Below are 17,083 nucleotides of genomic sequence, written 5' to 3' on the forward strand. Positions count from 1 at the left end.
CCAGCCATAACAGCCATTACTTTGAAATACTGCTATCTAATCCTGGAGTTTAGAATTACTCCTTTCACACTATTGCACAAATCAGACACATTCAGGACTTGGTCGTACAAATATTTTCCGTTTTTATTTCGCTTTAACCCATTAAGACCGGGAACGCATCTGTGTCATTTTAAGATTTCTTTGGCTATTCAAAAAATGCAGATATACAAGCTCATAGCGCGGCACTGAGTGCTGCGCCAAGCTTGTAGATCTGCTATTTTTGAAAAATCTTGAAAATGTGTGCACATTGAATATATATATTTTTAAGCAAACATTTGTAACTCAAATCTTTGCTTCTGGGGATTCTACAAATGTCTTCTAAATCCTAACAGTTTTGGGTAAAAAAAGGTTTTGGGACCACTGACATAGAAACGTATATGTATTTTTGGCCGAGGACCCCCCCCCCATCTCAAAATATGTTGTTCCAGGGACCCCCCTAGAAGCAAAGACTTGAGTCAGAAAATGTTTGCTTTAAACAATATGTTCAAAGATTTGCACCAATTTTTTCACGATTAAAAACAAAATAGCAGATCTTGGTGCCGCGCTATGAGCTTGTAGATCTGCTATTTTTTTTTAATAGTCAAAGAAATCTGAAAATCACACAGATGCGTTTCCCTGTTTTAATGGGTTAATACATGACATTTCGTCTCCTCTCTTCCTTCAACCCCACACAGCTCTGGGTCAGCAGCCTTCCATGGCGTCCGGCCAGGACAACGTGAAGGAGAACCCGTACGGAGCCATGATCCCCCCCAGCAGCAGCTTCATGCCTTCAGCCCTCCCCGGAGCAGCTGTCTTCAACCCGGTGGGAGTTCAGAACCAGCAGCAACAGCAACAACAGCAGCAACAGCAAGGAGCCGCCAGCGGTGATAAAACACCACAGTCTGCCGATGGCATGGACGCTGCTGCAGAACTCACTCTGCAAGGTGAGCCAAATAACTCCTTTTAATCTGCCTGATCCCCCTTATGTGGGGGTGGATCTCCAGGGTTATTTATGTTCTTCATAAATAACATCTTTATTAAAATTCACTTTTTTTTATTAGGGTTTTGTACGGCAGTGGTTCTCAAGCTTTTTCAAGGACCCCCAAATTGATATGTATTTGGCCGCACTGACCCCCCATCTGAAAATAGTTTGTGGCAGGAACCCCCAGCATTTACATTTGTGTTAAAAAATGCAAAATTATTTAAATTTGGTACAAAAAATAAATAAAATGTACAAGCTCACAGCATGGTACAAAGTGACGTGCTGTGAGCTTGTAGATCTGCTATTTTTGAATCGCCACTGTATAAAATATGGATAAAGTGGTTAAAATGATTGTTATGCTGTATTAACAATTGTGCTGGGGACCTCACTTTAAGAACCCTATTAAAAAACTTAAAAAGACAGCTGATCTACAAGCTCACAATGTGCTTGTAGAACTGTTATTTTCTCATATTTTCGCCAAACGTTTGCCTATTATGACATGCTGAGAATAGGGACGCTAGGGTTCATTAGCTCTGGTCCATAGCATTAGGATTTATTTTTTTTTGCTTGGTCAAAACAAGCGGAGCTGATGTAACAGAGCGGTTCACAACCTCAGCCTGATGGCCTGAAAGTCTTAATATCTCCCCCGAGCTATAGGGAATTCCCTTTGGCTTAGTGGTTAAGATGTTGGCTTTCCACGCGGGAGACCCGGGTTAGAATCCCGGGCGTTACACTGAGATACCAGCGTTGCAGACTTTATTTAATATTTTTTAAGTTGAACTCTTATCTTGACCTTTCCATTATGTGCTCCTTTCTCCCCAGGCATGCAGAATGCCGTCCGCAGCGGAATGGGTCTTCTCGGCATGCACCCCCACCCGCTCCACCAGGCCGGTGCGGGCCAGAGGATGCCAGGCCTCATGCCTCTGGAACTGAGACCCAACCTTCTCCAACAAGGAGCCGCCGCCGCTGCCGCTGCCGCCGCACTCCGCTTCCCTCTCCTCATGCAGCAGAGCCTGTCCCAGGCCACTAGCCTGCTGGAGGCCCAGGCCCAAGCCCAGGCCCAGGCCCAAGCCCGTGCCAGGGCTCCCTTCCCCCAGATGGACCCCTTCAACAGGGCCCCCCCCAACCCTCCCAACGACAACCTGCAACCCCGCAAGTCTGAGGACGAGCCGTCTAGCGCCGAGGAGGGCCAGGACCAGGACTACCGCTTCCCTCCGCCAGAAAAGCCCAGTACGGGCCTCCTGAGAACCCCTCCGCCTGACCACAGGGAGTCCCAGGGAGGAGGTGGAGGAGGTGGTGGTGGTGGTGGAGGAGGAGCAGGAGCAGGAGGCAGGCCTGCGTTGCTCCAGACCCCCGGGACTCACACGCCACAACAGCCAGGAAGAACCAGCCTGGTCGGACGCCTGCAGGCTCTGGCCGGTTTTACTCCCGACAGCCGCTGGGGCCAGACCCGGGGAGACTTTGATGACAGACAACAAGACAACATGAGAGGAGGAGGAGGAGGAGGCTCACAGGCTCCTGGAGGACCAAAAGGCTTCCAGGAGGAGCGACCCGCCCCAGGGCAGAACTTCCCCAACCGTTTTGAGAACCGGCCCGGGGCACCGGCTGGGGCCACAGCTGCCGCCGGCGGTGCCGCCGCTGGAGCAGTCGGGGGTCCTCCGCCGCAACAGGGTCCACCGCAACCGTGGAACCGTGGAAGTACCGGCGCCTCCCCGTTCGACAGCGAACTGCATCAAGACCTCGACGACCGCCGGGGCGCGTGGGACCGGCGGAGGGACCGGGACGAGAGAGAGTTTGATTTCAGGAGAGAGATGAACGGCAATCGCGATCGCCACGGCCGCGAGGGCGAGCGCGATAGAGAGCGGGAGAGAGATAGAGAGAGGGGGGAGAGGGATAGAGACCGGGAGAGGGAGAGAGAGAGGGAGAGGGAGCGCGAAAGAGAGAGAGACAGGGATAGGGGTCGCGACCGCACCAGAGAGCGCGAGAGAGAGGTCAGAGAACGCGACAAAGAGAGAGAACGCGAGCGGGACCGCGGGGGCTGGACGCCCCTCCTGCCGCTGCCCACGCCCCTCCTCCCCACCCCGACCCTCAATCCAAACCTGAGCCTGAACCAAGGCAAGCTTTTGGCGCCGCTCAAACTGAACCCCCAGCTTCAGCCCAGGTTCCCGGGCCTGCTCCTTCCCCAAGCCCAGGGCAACTTGGCCAAGCCATCCCCAACCATCCCGGCCCTGAACCAGGCACTGCTACTTCGGCCTCCTGTGAGGGCTCCTCTCCTTCAAACACAGAGCCAAGTAGCTTTGCCCGAGCCCCAGTCAGAAACCCGAGCGCTATCTCAGACGTTGCCCCGGGCCCAGTCTCCACCCATGGCCCAGTCTCCACCCATGGACCAGTCTCCACCCATGATGGCCCAGTCTCCACCCATGATGGCCCAGTCTCCACCCATGGCCCAGTCTCCACCCATGATGGCCCAGTCTCCTCCCATGATGGCCCAGTCTCCACCCCTGGCCCTGTCTCCACCCCTGGCCCTGTCACCACCCGCTCAAAGCCCTCCCTCCGAGGCACCCTGCCAGGCCCAATCATCACCCCCGACCGAGTCCCCTCCACCCACACGGTCGCTAGCCCGGGACTCTGTTAAGTCACCCGCCTCCATTGCTATGTCCTCTCCCCAGGCCCCAGACACCCCTCCTATGGCCTCGCCACTGGTCATGGACTCTGCCCCGGACTCTCCCGTTGCCTCCCCGCCGCAACAAGCCTCCCCTAGCTTCCCCGAAGAGACTACTGACTCTCTGGCGGAACAGGAGACGCCGACGACGCCGCCGCGGGAAGACCAGGAGGAGGACGACGACGACGAACCCCAGGAGAGACCCCCCCAAGCCTCGAACCGACCCCAGTGGCACAACGGACCTGGGATGGTGGACTTGAACGTGTGCGTGGCTGAGCCCACACCGGAGCCTTCTCCCGAAGCGGAGCCCGAGCCGGAACCCGACCGGGCTCCCTCACCTTCCCTCTCTTCTCCCACCAGCTTCACCCCCTTGGCGGTGTCGCCACCGGCCCCGCCGTCAGACCCAGAGGAGGAGGAGGAGGAGGAGGAGCACCAAGGCGAGGAAGAAGCCGCCTCCCCTAAGGACACAAACAATGAACAGAGTGAGCCCACGGAGGAAGCTGAGAGTCAGCCAGTGGTAGACTCTGACAGAGACACTGAGCGGACATAATCATCACTCAGTAGGTAAAAGATCATTTTGTAAAGTTGTCCTTTCTTCTCTGTACTCATGTCAGCAAACCCACCACCACCACCACCACCACAACCACATGGGACATGGGGCGAGTTACTGACTCACACCCCACTATACTGACTGATAACTTAAAAAGAAAAAAACAGATTTATCTCACAAATATCAGTGTACTTAAAATAGATGGCTCCACTACTATCTGATTTTAGATCAATTATGTTTGTGTTTTATTTCCTTTTGTCCTCTTTCTTTTTTCTTTTTCTTTTTTTAGCTGTAATACCACCCCACCCAATTTAAATTAAACTAAGTTTGGTGAATTTTGATGAAGTTGCCTGCCAAAATGTTTGTAAATGGGGTGATAGGGGCGGGGGGGAAAAAAACCTAAAGAGCTTTGACCTTCCTATGGAAGTGAGTAAAGAATCCTGGCTGTTCCAACAATGGATTGAATCTTAGTTAACACACGAGTACTTGAAAAAAACAGCAGTAGCTGGCCTCTCTCTGTCTCCTCTTCTTTTAAAATGCTGCTGCAACCGTTTTAAAATGAATGCTTTTCATGGTGTCTTCTATCTAAATGCCTCCTGTTTCCCAGTAGAACCAGTAGTCACACACACAGTGAGACCAGTACAGCTGCTGCTTAACAATGGGGAAAAAGAGAAAACGTGACAATGATGTATCCCCAAAATAAATGTCTGTGATTTGTTTTTCCATAATTTCCGTGACTTCAGACCGCAAAAACATTAACACGCCAGGAGATGGGGAAGGAAATTAAAGGAAAGAAATAATCGCAGGGGGAAGGGGGGGGGGATGTGTGGATGTTGGCTGCATTTTGTTATTAGTTTGAAATAAACATGCTTTGTTTGTTGTACCACGTTGCTTTAGGACTGTGTTTTCTGACCCAGGACCAGTGGACAATATAAGACTGATTCACACTGATTATTTAGACTTTCTCATATAACTCCACATTTGCTGCGTTTGACATCTTGTTGGGATGCGACCGTGATGGGGGAACTCATAGGTCTTCTTTTTTATTTTAGTTTGTGACGACATCAAGCCTTTATAATATGTTCCTGAAGCTTTTGCTGGGTGACTTGTGTTGGATGGGGGATTGTGCCTTTTTTTTTAATGGATTTGCGCTCATGTCGCCACACCCCCCCCAATTAACTACTGTTTGTGATTCACACATCATGAGACTATATATATATTTCAGACCGTTCCTATCAACCACAACGCTGGCCTGCACAGAGAGTTGACCGGCCTAAACGGTCGGTGCATTACAGTCATATTTAGGAGGAGGGAACAAGTCAAAATATACTCATAGTTTCTCTGTGCATGCAGGCCTGTAGCCTGGTCCCTACACCTTGTCTCTCTCTCTCTCTCTCTCTCTCTCTCTCTCTTGTTCATTTCATACCTGTAGTGCATTTCTGTTGAGACATTCTACCAGGAAACCGTAGTCTGCTGTTTTCTCAGACCAAAATGTCTCTACCACAGAAAGTTGTGATGTTGAATAAAAGTTGAAGGTGCATCAGCTTTATTTATTTGTTTTTTAACCCTCCTGTCATGAAAGCAGTTATTATTTTTCATGAAAGCCAATCAGGTGACTTCCTGGCTTGCACACAGCCAATCACAGGTGACTTCCTGGCTTGCACAAACGGCCAGTCAGGTGACTCCTTCCTTGCACACACACCCATGTCCACTGTAGCGGTGATGAGTCTAATCGTATTATTACTGCAGTATCATAGTATGTAGTAGAGATGTACCGATACCATTTTTTCTTAATTTTTTTAGCAATACCACAATATGAAAATACTCTGTACAAGTAACAGGCCTGTGTTCAAAATGTTACTTGAGTAAAAGTATCAAGAAGTAAAAGTATTGGCGTCAAAATATACTTTAAGCACCAAAAGTAAAAGTACTAAACTGTTTGAAAATAGCAGATCTACAAGCTCACAACGCGTTGCGATGCGTTGTGAGGTTGTAGAACGGCTATTTTCAAATAGCCTATGTTTAAAATAGTGCTGAAGTGGTTAATGTATGTTTTATAATATAATATTATTTAATATTAAAATAATATAATTTATATATGCAAAGTAACAATGAGAGTTATGGGGGTCCTTGAAAATAAAAGGTTTGAGAACCACTGATCTAGGAATAAATACAAATTCTATTAATAATTGTTAATGTGCTGTTATTCAACATCAACTGAAGCATTATATAAAATATTACCTTAAATGAAATATCATGTGATAAATGACCTGGTATCGGATTGGCATAGACTGGCATACTCACCGATACCAGCGTTTTAGGCAGTATCGGTATCAGAACGACTTAGTATGTAGAGCATACATGGGCAACTGGCGGCCCGGGGGCCACATGCGGCCCCCACCTTCACTTAATGCGGCCCACAGGTTAATATCAGAATACTGATATATTATTGATTTCAGCTGTAACAATTCCAAACATGCTAACATGACCCGCTTTAATTACTTCAGTTTATATTAGTAGCTTAATGACTAGTATTAAAATTCTAATGTCTTTTTTATGTCCAATGTATTTGTATTTAAGTTCATAAAGTTAACATAAGTATAACTGAATGCATTTTAAATTAAATTAAAATACTTTTCAGGATTCCAATTCAAAAACAGCAAAAAATAATTCAGGATTCCAATTCAAAAATAGCAAAAATAGCAGATCTACAAGCTCAAAAGCGTCGCAGTACGACACGTTTTGAGCTTGTTGATCGGCTATTTTTGCTACTTTTGACGGTCTACAGTATGCAATGTGGCCCTCTGCAGTGAGTGGAAATATAGTGGCCCTCTCCATCATCAAAGTTGCTGATGTAGAGTAATATAAACCATGATGGCATGTTTAGCGTGATGCTCTCTGACAAAAGTCAAATTTATCCACTTCACCCTATTATACCATGTTGACCCCCTAGGGCTTAATACTAGGCCCCAATACTGTTTGCCTATTATTATTATTATTATTATTTATTATTATTACAACTTTAGATAACTGAAATGTATACTATTCTCTCTCTATAGAGCAGTGGTCCTCAAACTTTTTCATGTCAAGGACCCCCAAATTGACACTTATTAGCCCGCAGACCCCCATTTGAAAAGATATGCCAGGGACCCCCATAAGAGTAGATTTTTACCGCTCTAGCAGTGATTCTCAACCATTTTAATTTCAAGGACCACCAGTTTGACATGCATTAGGCTACGGACCCCCATTTAATGGCATTTCTATCTCTTCGACCCCAATTTATATTGTAAAATCTTAAATCTATGTTAAATTTAACTCTGAGAGTGTACACATGGAACCAAATGGACCCGTTACGGTCCATTTGGTTCCATTTGTACGATCATAGTTACAGACCCATAAGGGTCCATTTGGTGCCTAATCTATCATTTAGCTGGGGACCCCGTGGAACTCCCTCAAGGACCCCTGGGGGTCCCCGGACCCCACTTTGAGAACCAATGCTATAGAGAGTATGCACATGCGTCACTTTTCCACCGGTACACGCCCCCCTCATCTAGACTGAGTGGTAAAACATGGAGCGTTGGAGTTTGGAAGCGCTCGTTGGAAATCACTCAACGGTCCTGCGTACCACCTGTTTCTAAATGTCACAGAACCCATTAAGACCTGACACTTTGGCTATTCAAAAATCATGAAAATGTGTGCAAATCTTTGAATATTTATTCTTTTAAAGCAAACATGTTTAACTCAAATCTTTGCTTCTGGGGGTCCCTGGAACAACATATTTTGAGATGGGGGTCAGCGGCCAAATTCATATAATTTTGGGGGTCCTTGACGTGAAAAGGTTTGGGCACCACTGATATAGAAACATACGTTTTTCAGAATACTGTTAAAGATTTGGAAGACATTTTGTAGAATCGGCTTCAGGTCTTAATGGGTTGTTAATGCAGGAGGCAGCAGGACGTTGCCTTATTGAAAACGAGCGCTTCCAAACTCCAGACACTTAAAAAATAATATCACCTGGCACCTGCACAGAATTTCTTGATAGAAAGTAGCTCATAACATGTCTACGGTGGATTTTTATGAAACAAAAACTGGGATAAAAAGAGAGAGGATAATTCCAATCCATGTTGGTGAGTTTAATGTCATTTAATACAATCAGATAAGGACTTTTCTGTTTAGATGTATGGGCTGTCAACAAGGCCTAGAAATTCGTTTGTTTTGCCACTCAGTAGGCGTTCCCCCCCATTACCTCCGGGTACGATGATGTCAGGCACATAGCCTCTATTTGAAAGTCAATTAGCATGCATGCCGTGGGCTACACATCAGCCACATTGTCTTATCTCACACCTGCAGATAAAGGTGTTGCTCTACTTTACGTGTTTGCTTTTAAACCGAACGACCGCATGCTCAACGGAGGCAATCTGATAATTTGTCCATGTCGGGTGGAAACCTTGTATGTCCAAAAAACTGTTACTTTACACCGCCTTGGTTCTCTCAAAGTGGGGTCCGGGGACCCCCAGGGGTCCTTGGAGGGTTACCAGGGTGTCCCCAGCCAACTCAGTTAATATAGTGTCACAATCATGTTAACTAACCACTTTAACCATATTTTGTAGTTTGGCTATTCAAAAATGGCAGATCAACAAGCTCATAGCGTGGCACTGAGTGCCACGCTATGAGCTTGTAGATCTGCTATTTTTGAAAAATCATAAAAACTTGCAAATCTTTGAATATATATATATATTTTTTTTTTTTAAATGAACATTTGTAACTCAAATCTTTGCTTCTGGGGGTCCCTGGAACAAAATATTTTGAGATGGGGGGGTCCGCGGCCAAATACATATCATTTTGGGGGTCCTTGACATGAAAAAGTTTGAGAACCAATGCGTTACAGGAAATGGGGGGGAAACAAGAACCTGTGTTCCAGATCCAATGTAGTTATTTTAGTCGCAAGCTCTTGTTAATAATACCATTAGTTAAATGCACTGTGTATATATATCAAACAAAACAAGCTTAACCACTTAAAACTTGGCCTCCCTACTTTGGGCATGTCATACAGTGGCGAAAAATAGGCGATCTACACGCTCACCCACCACGTGTCGCAATGCAACGCAATGAGAGCTTGTAGATAGCCTATTTTCGCTACTTTTCCGCATCACTGTCATACGACAAAAGTATAAAATATGGAGGCAGCGGTTCTCAAATGGGCCCACTACAGGTCTGTAACTCTTGAGATGGGTGCATTTTGTTCCATTTGTACGCTCTCAGAGTTATGGGGGGGCTTGAAACTAAAAGTTTTGAGAACCACTGAAATAGGAAATTGATTTATGAACGAAAAAGATATAGAAATATGGAGATACAAGGCTTCTAGTCCTACAGCGTCTCCCTGTTAAACCAAATGCCAGTTAGATGATGATGATGATGTGCACCACGGCTCCTCATCATCTCACATTAAAGGGAGGACGGCTCCTCTCGAAACTATGTTAAAAAAAAGCCTCCATCTGTCGCTGGCCTCACAAACAGAACAAAGAGAGGGAGGTGAAGGAGGGAGATAGGAGGAGGAGGAGGAGGAGGAGGCTGGCTGCATGGTGAAAATGCTTACTCAGCTCTTCAGCAGCAGCACACACACACACAGGCAGCGCTGTCCTCAGATCAGCTTTCGCTGCGTTTAAGGACCCTGTGCAGTGTCAGAGAACAGAAGCCAGAGGAATGGTTTGATTAATCAGCCTTACATCCCAGTGTGTCTGTGAGAAGCTGCCTCAGCACTTTTTTTAGTTACTAGGGAGAAGAAAGACTTCTGGGTGGGGGTGGGGGGGGGTGCATATTGTAAGGCTCTAATGCTGCTGCTGCTGCTGCTGCCGCCTCCCAGTTCCTATCTTTAGCTTCCCATCAGAATGTCAATACACATACATATACATACATTAAACCTGATTTGACCCGGATTTAGTCACTTCAGAGACCTGAGGGATGAGCGGCAATTAAGCCTTTTCCTGGAAATAACCAGCGGCTCTTTGTGTGTTTGTACGCGTGTGTGTGTGTGCGTGTGTGTGTGTGTGTGTGTGTGTGTGTGTGTGTTTTTATGCGTGAGTGCGTGTGTGTGTGTGTGTGTGTGTGTGTCTATTCTTGTGAGGGCCAAATGAAAATGTTCTGTTTCTCAAATTCTACCATACGTACTTGTGACACAAGTATAGTATCATTTGAGAAACAGACATTGTGAGGGTAATTTTCCTGGGTCCTCACAAGAAAAAAGGTTGTTTTATGGTTAGAAAACATATTTTTTTGGTGTCAGGATTACTATTAGGAAAAGATTCAGGTTAGGGTTAGGAGTAGACATATGGAGGTTAGGTTTAGGTTAAGTTTACGGAATGCACTGGAGTCTATGAGCGTTTGCTCACTGTTTCGAGTTTACATGAACCACGTGACCGGCGCTGTTTCTGCCCCCTCACTGATGTAACTCTCCAATAGATCCTGGTCCCAGCCAGGCAGCTCTGACTCTGACAACATGCAGACCTCTCCAGTAGGCAAAAGACGAGCTGACACTTGTCCCCCTAAAAAAAACTCCCATCTACCTACCCTGCAACAACACACAGCCTGTTGTTGGCTTCTGTTGCCTTTAACTGGAATATATAAATAAACCTGAACAACCTGCTTGCTGTGATTTTACTGTGGCTGAGCTGTAAAGGGCGTGTCTGCTCGCTTGCACGGGCTTGTGTCATCATCATCATGGTAATTGTGATGATTGATAAGCATAGATGGGGGACGACTACGTCAGTCTGGTTCTGACGCATCGGCCGTGAGAACTGTGTTACACTTCTGTTGTGTCTCTCTGCCGTGCCTACGTTTAACCACTTAAACCTAAGCTTTCGCTGAAAATAGCCGATCGACAAGCTCAGCGAAAGCTTTCCCCTCAATAACCGAAAACAGAAAAGACAGTGATTACTTATACTAGTTATCAGCCCTGCCGTTTTTATGGATCGTGAGTAAATATCCATTTTTGTTTTACCTTTACTACCCTTTCCCCCCAAAAAATGTTCACGATTTTCAGAAATAAATAATCCAGAAGTTTTCACAAATAGTGCAAATAGCAGATCTAACAAGCTCACAGTTTTGTTCCTTTTTGTATTAATTCATTATGATTGATTGATGAAGTTTGGGTCCCCGGCCCCGGGGGAGACGGTCACAAATCTATCTCTCGGGTCTGGAGCTGAAAAAAGTTTGGGAATCCCGCTCTGACATAGACTCAGCTCAGTTTGAGTCTGTTGTGGCGGTGCTGTGCCGTGCCAAGCTGTGCTAAGCCAGCAGCCACCAGTCTAGACCAGTGTTGCCAGATTTCCCGGCCGAAATGAGCATCCAAGTCTATGAAAACAAGCCCAAAAGAAGCGACTAACACATGAGCACTTTAAACCTATATACAGACATTACATCGGCTCTTTGAAAATCGCCGATCTACAAGCTCAGATCTGCTATTTTCAGATTTCAGAGGGTGGGGGGGGTGAACCACTGGTTTAAACAACATTTAGGAAACAAGCCCAAATAAGCAACTACAGTTTTGTTCACAAACAAGCCCAAAAAAACTGGCAACCCACAACTACCAATAATTTACAAGCAACTTTACAGAAGAAAAAAAACAAGCCCAAAGTCGCTTATAATAACAAGCAGACATGGCAAGTAGTGGTCTAGACTCATAGCTGGACTCATACGAACCCTCCACACAGTCGGACGCCTCGAGGGGCCGAGCACGACACCGACTGACCTTTAGTTAGAGGATTACCCCAGCGTGGGAGATGAGAATGGCAGAGCCACACCGAAGGGCACGGGATTAACCCATTCAATGCGGGAACAACGCATCTACAAAATGTCTTCAGAAATCCTAACAGTTTTCTGGAAAAACTCATGTTTCTATATCAGTGGTTCTCAAACTTTTTCACGTCAAGGACTCCCAAAATTATATGTATTTGGCCACCGACCCCCATCTCAAAATATTTTATTCCAGGGACCCCCCAGAAGCAAAGATTTGAGTTACAAATGTTCGCTTTAAAAAAATCTATATTTAATGATTTGCACACATTTTGAAGATTAAAAAAAAATAGCAGATCTACAAGCTCGTAGCGCGGCACTCGGTGCCGCGCTACGAGCTTGTAGATCTGCTATTTTTTAATAGCCTAAAGTATAAAATAATGGTTACACAGATGCGTTCCCGATCTCAATGGATTAATTCATCTGCCAGTTGTTCCCAGATGGCAGTGATTATCTCTAGAAGGAGGTATTACTGTGTGCCCACAAAGTCAGACAGAGAGAAGTTCCCCGCTATGAGGAAGTCAATTAAAGTGTCTGAGGGGGGTTAAGCTAGGCCCTGTAAAAAGGGTTTTTACTGTGGCATGATGATGAGGAACTAACTAATCCATTTTCTGTTTGCTAGTGAATTGCAGTCCTATGCTTTTATATCGTTGCTGTCGGGCAGAAACCTCTTATCTCCATTTTTAAACTTTGCGTGTTTTTCTCGTAAATTAACGCCCTACTTGATCATACTACAGTGGCACGCAAAAGCATCCAAAATAGCAGATCTTCAAGCTGGAAACGAAGCGACGCATTTTGAGCTTGTCGGATGTTTCATATTTTTGATTTCGGGCACATGAGGTTTCTACCCGAAAGTTTTCTGATTTTTTTTCCCGCTTTTAATATATTAAATATATATATATTCAAAGTGTTGCGCCAATTTTCAGATCTACAGGCTTATGAGCTTGTATATCTGCTATTTTTGAATAGCTAAAGTATGAAATAATGGTTAAAGTTGTTCAAATGGTTAAAATATAGCTAAAATCTAAAATGACTCGGATGCTTTCCCGTTATTAATGGGTTAAATACCTTTTTTTGTGACCCCACTCTTGATTTATAGTGCACTTTTGAGTAAGTTGAAATAAAGCCTAATTTAATAAAAAATATCGGTAGTCTTGAATTGGAATATTTATTAGAAAATACATTTACAATGCTGTGATTCCTGCTGATTTTGTGTCTTATCAACGTAGTTTAAACGCTACGGAGAAGTGTTTGTACACATTGGTAAATGGAAGCATTCAGTATATAGCCTATATCTGTTGCCAGAAGCTCAATACAAAAAAAGAAAATGCGTTCACAGGCTTTTCTAAAACAAATGAAACAGGCTTAATGCGAAGGATACATTTATTTATTTTTTGTTGTCAGTGTGTGACCTCACCATTACTTTCCCGCGACCCCACTTGCGGTCCTATAACCCATAGTTTGAGAACTTCTGATTTAAAGCATCTAATAGAGAGGACCTAGATTTCTTAAACTCCGTCACAAACAGTGTTAGACTGCTGAGATCTTCTTGAGCTTCCCTGATCCTAGAATAACTACAAGTGCCAACCACAACAAGAGAATGACTGGTATTGCTTTTTAACCAGGCATTTTTATTGTCATATTCTTCTTTTTGGATGCCCAACAATTCTGGCAACATTAAAGTCTTTAGTGGGATAACTTACCTTGCTTTTCTTTTTGGTAGGGCAAGGGTTTGTGCTGAGCAAAGATATTTAGTTTGGGGCCACAGGGCCACTACAAACAGGATCAGTCGGTTCACCGGTGGTGTCAGTACCTTGCCTGGCCATTAGAGGTCAGTGTGGAGCTGTAGTAGTAGGTGTGGAGTGTCTGTGTCTGAAGATGAGAGTTGTGTTGTGTGGTAGCTTTTAAGCCACTGAGTGCGACAGAGCTGAAAATGCGCATTTTTCTTACTCTGTCTCTGTCTTTTTATGCGTCTTGCCTTGGCCGCAAGATTAATGAAAGACAGCAAGAGCCTCAGCAATGCTATATATTCAAATAGAATCTGTCTTTTTAAGTCTAGAAGGATCAGAACTTGGAGGGGGGGGGGGGGGTATTCTTCAGTGGTGTAAAGTAACTAAGTACATTACATTTACTCAAGTACAGTACTTAAGTACATTTTTAAGGTACTTTTACTTTACGGGAGTATTTCCAATTTTCAATACTTTTACTTCTACTCCACTACATCTCACAGGCAAATATTGTACTTTTACGCCACTATAATTATTTGAAAACTTTAGTTACTACTAGTTACTTGCAGATATAAATCATTATATCATAAAACATACATTAACCACTTTAGCCCTATCTTATACATAGGCTATTTGAAAATAGCAGATCTACAAGCTCACAACGCGTCGCATCTTAGTACTTTTACTTTTGGTACTTTAAGTACATTTTGATACCAATACTTTTGTACTTTTTACTTTACTTTTTTACTATTTTTGAATTTTTGAATTCCGGACTTTTACTTGTAACAGAGTACTTCTACATTGCAGTATTGCTACATTTAAGTACTTTTTCCACCAATCGTCTGTGCTGCTGCATATCATACTGAGATTAATTCATCAGATACTTATTTCTGCCCTTTCTCTCTTTCTGCCTTTTTTTCTGATCAATATAGTTGCATAGAGTGTGATTAATGGAAGGCGTTTCTTTTAGTGTGTGTGTCTGTCTCTCTCTCTCTCTCTCTCTCTCTCTCTCTCTCTCTCTCTCTCTCTCTCTCTCTCTCTCTCTCTCTCTCTCTCTCTCTCTCTCTCTCTCTCTCTCTCTCTCTCTCTCTCTCTGCAGCTTCTCAGATTGCTGCATTCTCAATTGATTAGAAGCTATTGATTACATGTCTCCTCCCGGAGCTCCCAAACTAAAACCAGCCTCTATCTATAGTCTATACCAGCACTCGCAGGATGCCCAACCAGCCGTCATAATGGCACAGCTCGTAGACTGTGAAGTCTGTGCCAAGTTTACTATAGATCGTGAGATGAAGGAGGGAGAGAGAGAGAGAGAGAGAGTGTGTGTGTGTGTGTGTGTGTGTGTGTGTGTGTGTGTGTGTGTGTGTGTGTGTGTGTGTGTGTGTGTGTGTGTGTGTGTGTGTGTGTGTGTGTGTGTGCGCGCATGCGGCAGCAAGTGCATAATACATTCATGAGGGGTAAGCGAGAGTGTCAAAGCAGAACTATCTGTCCCATCCACCGATGAGGAGGATTCTCTCATATCAGTGCACCTACTTTATTCCCCATGACTGTGTGTATGTGTGTGTGTGTGTGTGTGTGTGTGTGTGTGTGTGTGTGTGTGTGTACCGTACACACACTGTTTCCTATGGCCTTTATAAAGGCCAGCCTCTTATCAGGGCTGGCAGATGGGCCAAACATATGGAACAAAGTTCCCCTCACCCAGGCATTAAGCCCAGGCAGAAGTTCAGCCTAATGTCGGTCCATCCATCGCGCCCCCCCTTGCCAATTAGCAGGCCGTGGAAACAAGGCCTCCCCAGTTCAGGAGATGAATAGCTGTGGTATTCCATCAGTGGTGGAAAGTACATTTACTCAAGTACTGTACTTTAAGTACGGTTGTGAGGTGTTTGAAAACGTACTAGTTACTTTTTATTTCATTATTATTATTATTATTATTACAAAACAAACATACATTAACCACTTCAGCCCTATATACATTTTGGCCATTTGAAAATAGCCGATCGATCTCCAAGCTTTCTACATTGCAGTATCGATACTTTTACTTAAGTACGTAAAGCATGTGAGTACTTCTTCCATCACTTCCTCCCAGTTCGGTGTGATGAATAGCTGTGGTGTTCACACATTGTTACTGGTTTCCATAGGAAATATCTTCTATACTACGGGGGGGGTTATGCTAGCCTCAGAGCCCATATTCCAATTAATATTAGTAGCAGGACTTTTTTTTCCTTTCCTCTCCTCTTTCTCTGCAGCAGATAGAAGGAACATTTCATTTCACCCTCTCATGGAGGGGAGAAAGAAAGAAAAAGAAATTCAATAGCGATTATTTTTTTCTTTTTTTTTCGCTCGATGCCTGGGAGCAGGAAGACTACTCCCTGTCTGAGTTTTGCCAGCCAGAGCAGTGTGGTGGTGTTTGCAGTGGTGTAAAGTAACTAAGTACATTTACTCAAGCACCGTACTTATGTACAATTTTGAGGTACTTTTACTTTACCGGAGTATTTCCAATTGTCTATACTTTCACTTCTATTGCACTACATCTCAGAGGCAAATATTGTGCTTTTACTCCACTACAATTATTTGAAAACTTTAGTTACTAGTTACTTTGCAGATATACATATATTACCTTATAAAACATACATTAACCACTTAAGCCCTATTTTATACCTAGGCTATTTGAAAATAGCCGATCTACAAGCTCACAACGACGCGTTGTGAGCTTGTAGATCTGCCTTTCACTTGTAACAGAGTACTTCCACATTGCAGTATTGATACTTTTTACTTAAGTAAAACATTTGAGTACTTTTTCCATCACTGGGTGTTTGCATACGGAGGGAGGAGGTGGGAGGAGGTGGTGGGAGCGTTGTGTTATCAGTGGTCTGCATGCCTCCTCCTCACTGAATACCCTCCTGTTCTTCTCCTCATTATGACTGTGTGAGTGTGTGTTGGGGGGGCCGGGGCGCTCCTATGTCAACAAGATTACACACACACTGCTAACCTGATGTGACCCTTTTTCTCCTGCACTGTAAACACAGGGCTTTGATACGCTGCGCCTGCCACGCCACAGTAAAATAATTATACGCATTCTCTGGTTTCTCCATCTTAAACCATTAAGACCGGAAACGCGTCTTGTGTCATTTTAAGATTTCTTCGGCTATTCAAAAATAGCAGACGAGCTTGTAGATCTGCTATTTTTGAAAAATCATGAAAAAGTTGTGCAAATCAATCGTTCAATATATATATATTTAAAGCGAACATTCGTAACTCAAATCTTTGCTTCTGGGGGGCCCGGGAGCATTATATTTTGAGATGGGGGGTCCGTGACCAAATACATATAATTTTGGGGGTCCTTGACATGAAAAAGC

General features: G+C 44.5%; 2 protein-coding genes across 5 annotated transcripts in view; both read left to right on the forward strand.

Annotated features, from left to right (window-relative positions):
- The window catches only part of scaf8 (SR-related CTD-associated factor 8), a 49,949-nt gene extending 44,197 nt beyond the window's left edge, over positions 1 to 5,752 (forward strand). For all 4 annotated transcript variants that reach the window (XM_084045668.1, XM_084045669.1, XM_084045670.1 and 1 more), the window contains 2 exons: positions 714 to 962; positions 1,823 to 5,752. In XM_084045668.1, the coding sequence (XP_083901794.1) occupies positions 714 to 962; positions 1,823 to 4,212 (2,639 nt within the window). In that variant the 3' untranslated portion in view covers positions 4,213 to 5,752. The remainder of the gene's footprint in view (positions 1 to 713; positions 963 to 1,822) is intronic.
- Positions 4,174 to 17,083, forward strand: part of tiam2a (TIAM Rac1 associated GEF 2a) — a 163,651-nt gene continuing 150,741 nt past the window's right edge. Inside the window, exon 1 of the mRNA XM_084045663.1 lies at positions 4,174 to 4,226. The gene's annotated coding sequence lies outside the window, so the exon portion shown is untranslated. The remainder of the gene's footprint in view (positions 4,227 to 17,083) is intronic.

The sequence above is a fragment of the Gymnoscopelus microlampas genome, assembly GCF_963454915.1.
Source record: "Gymnoscopelus microlampas genome assembly, chromosome: 20".
Lineage (NCBI taxonomy): Eukaryota > Metazoa > Chordata > Actinopteri > Myctophiformes > Myctophidae > Gymnoscopelus > Gymnoscopelus microlampas.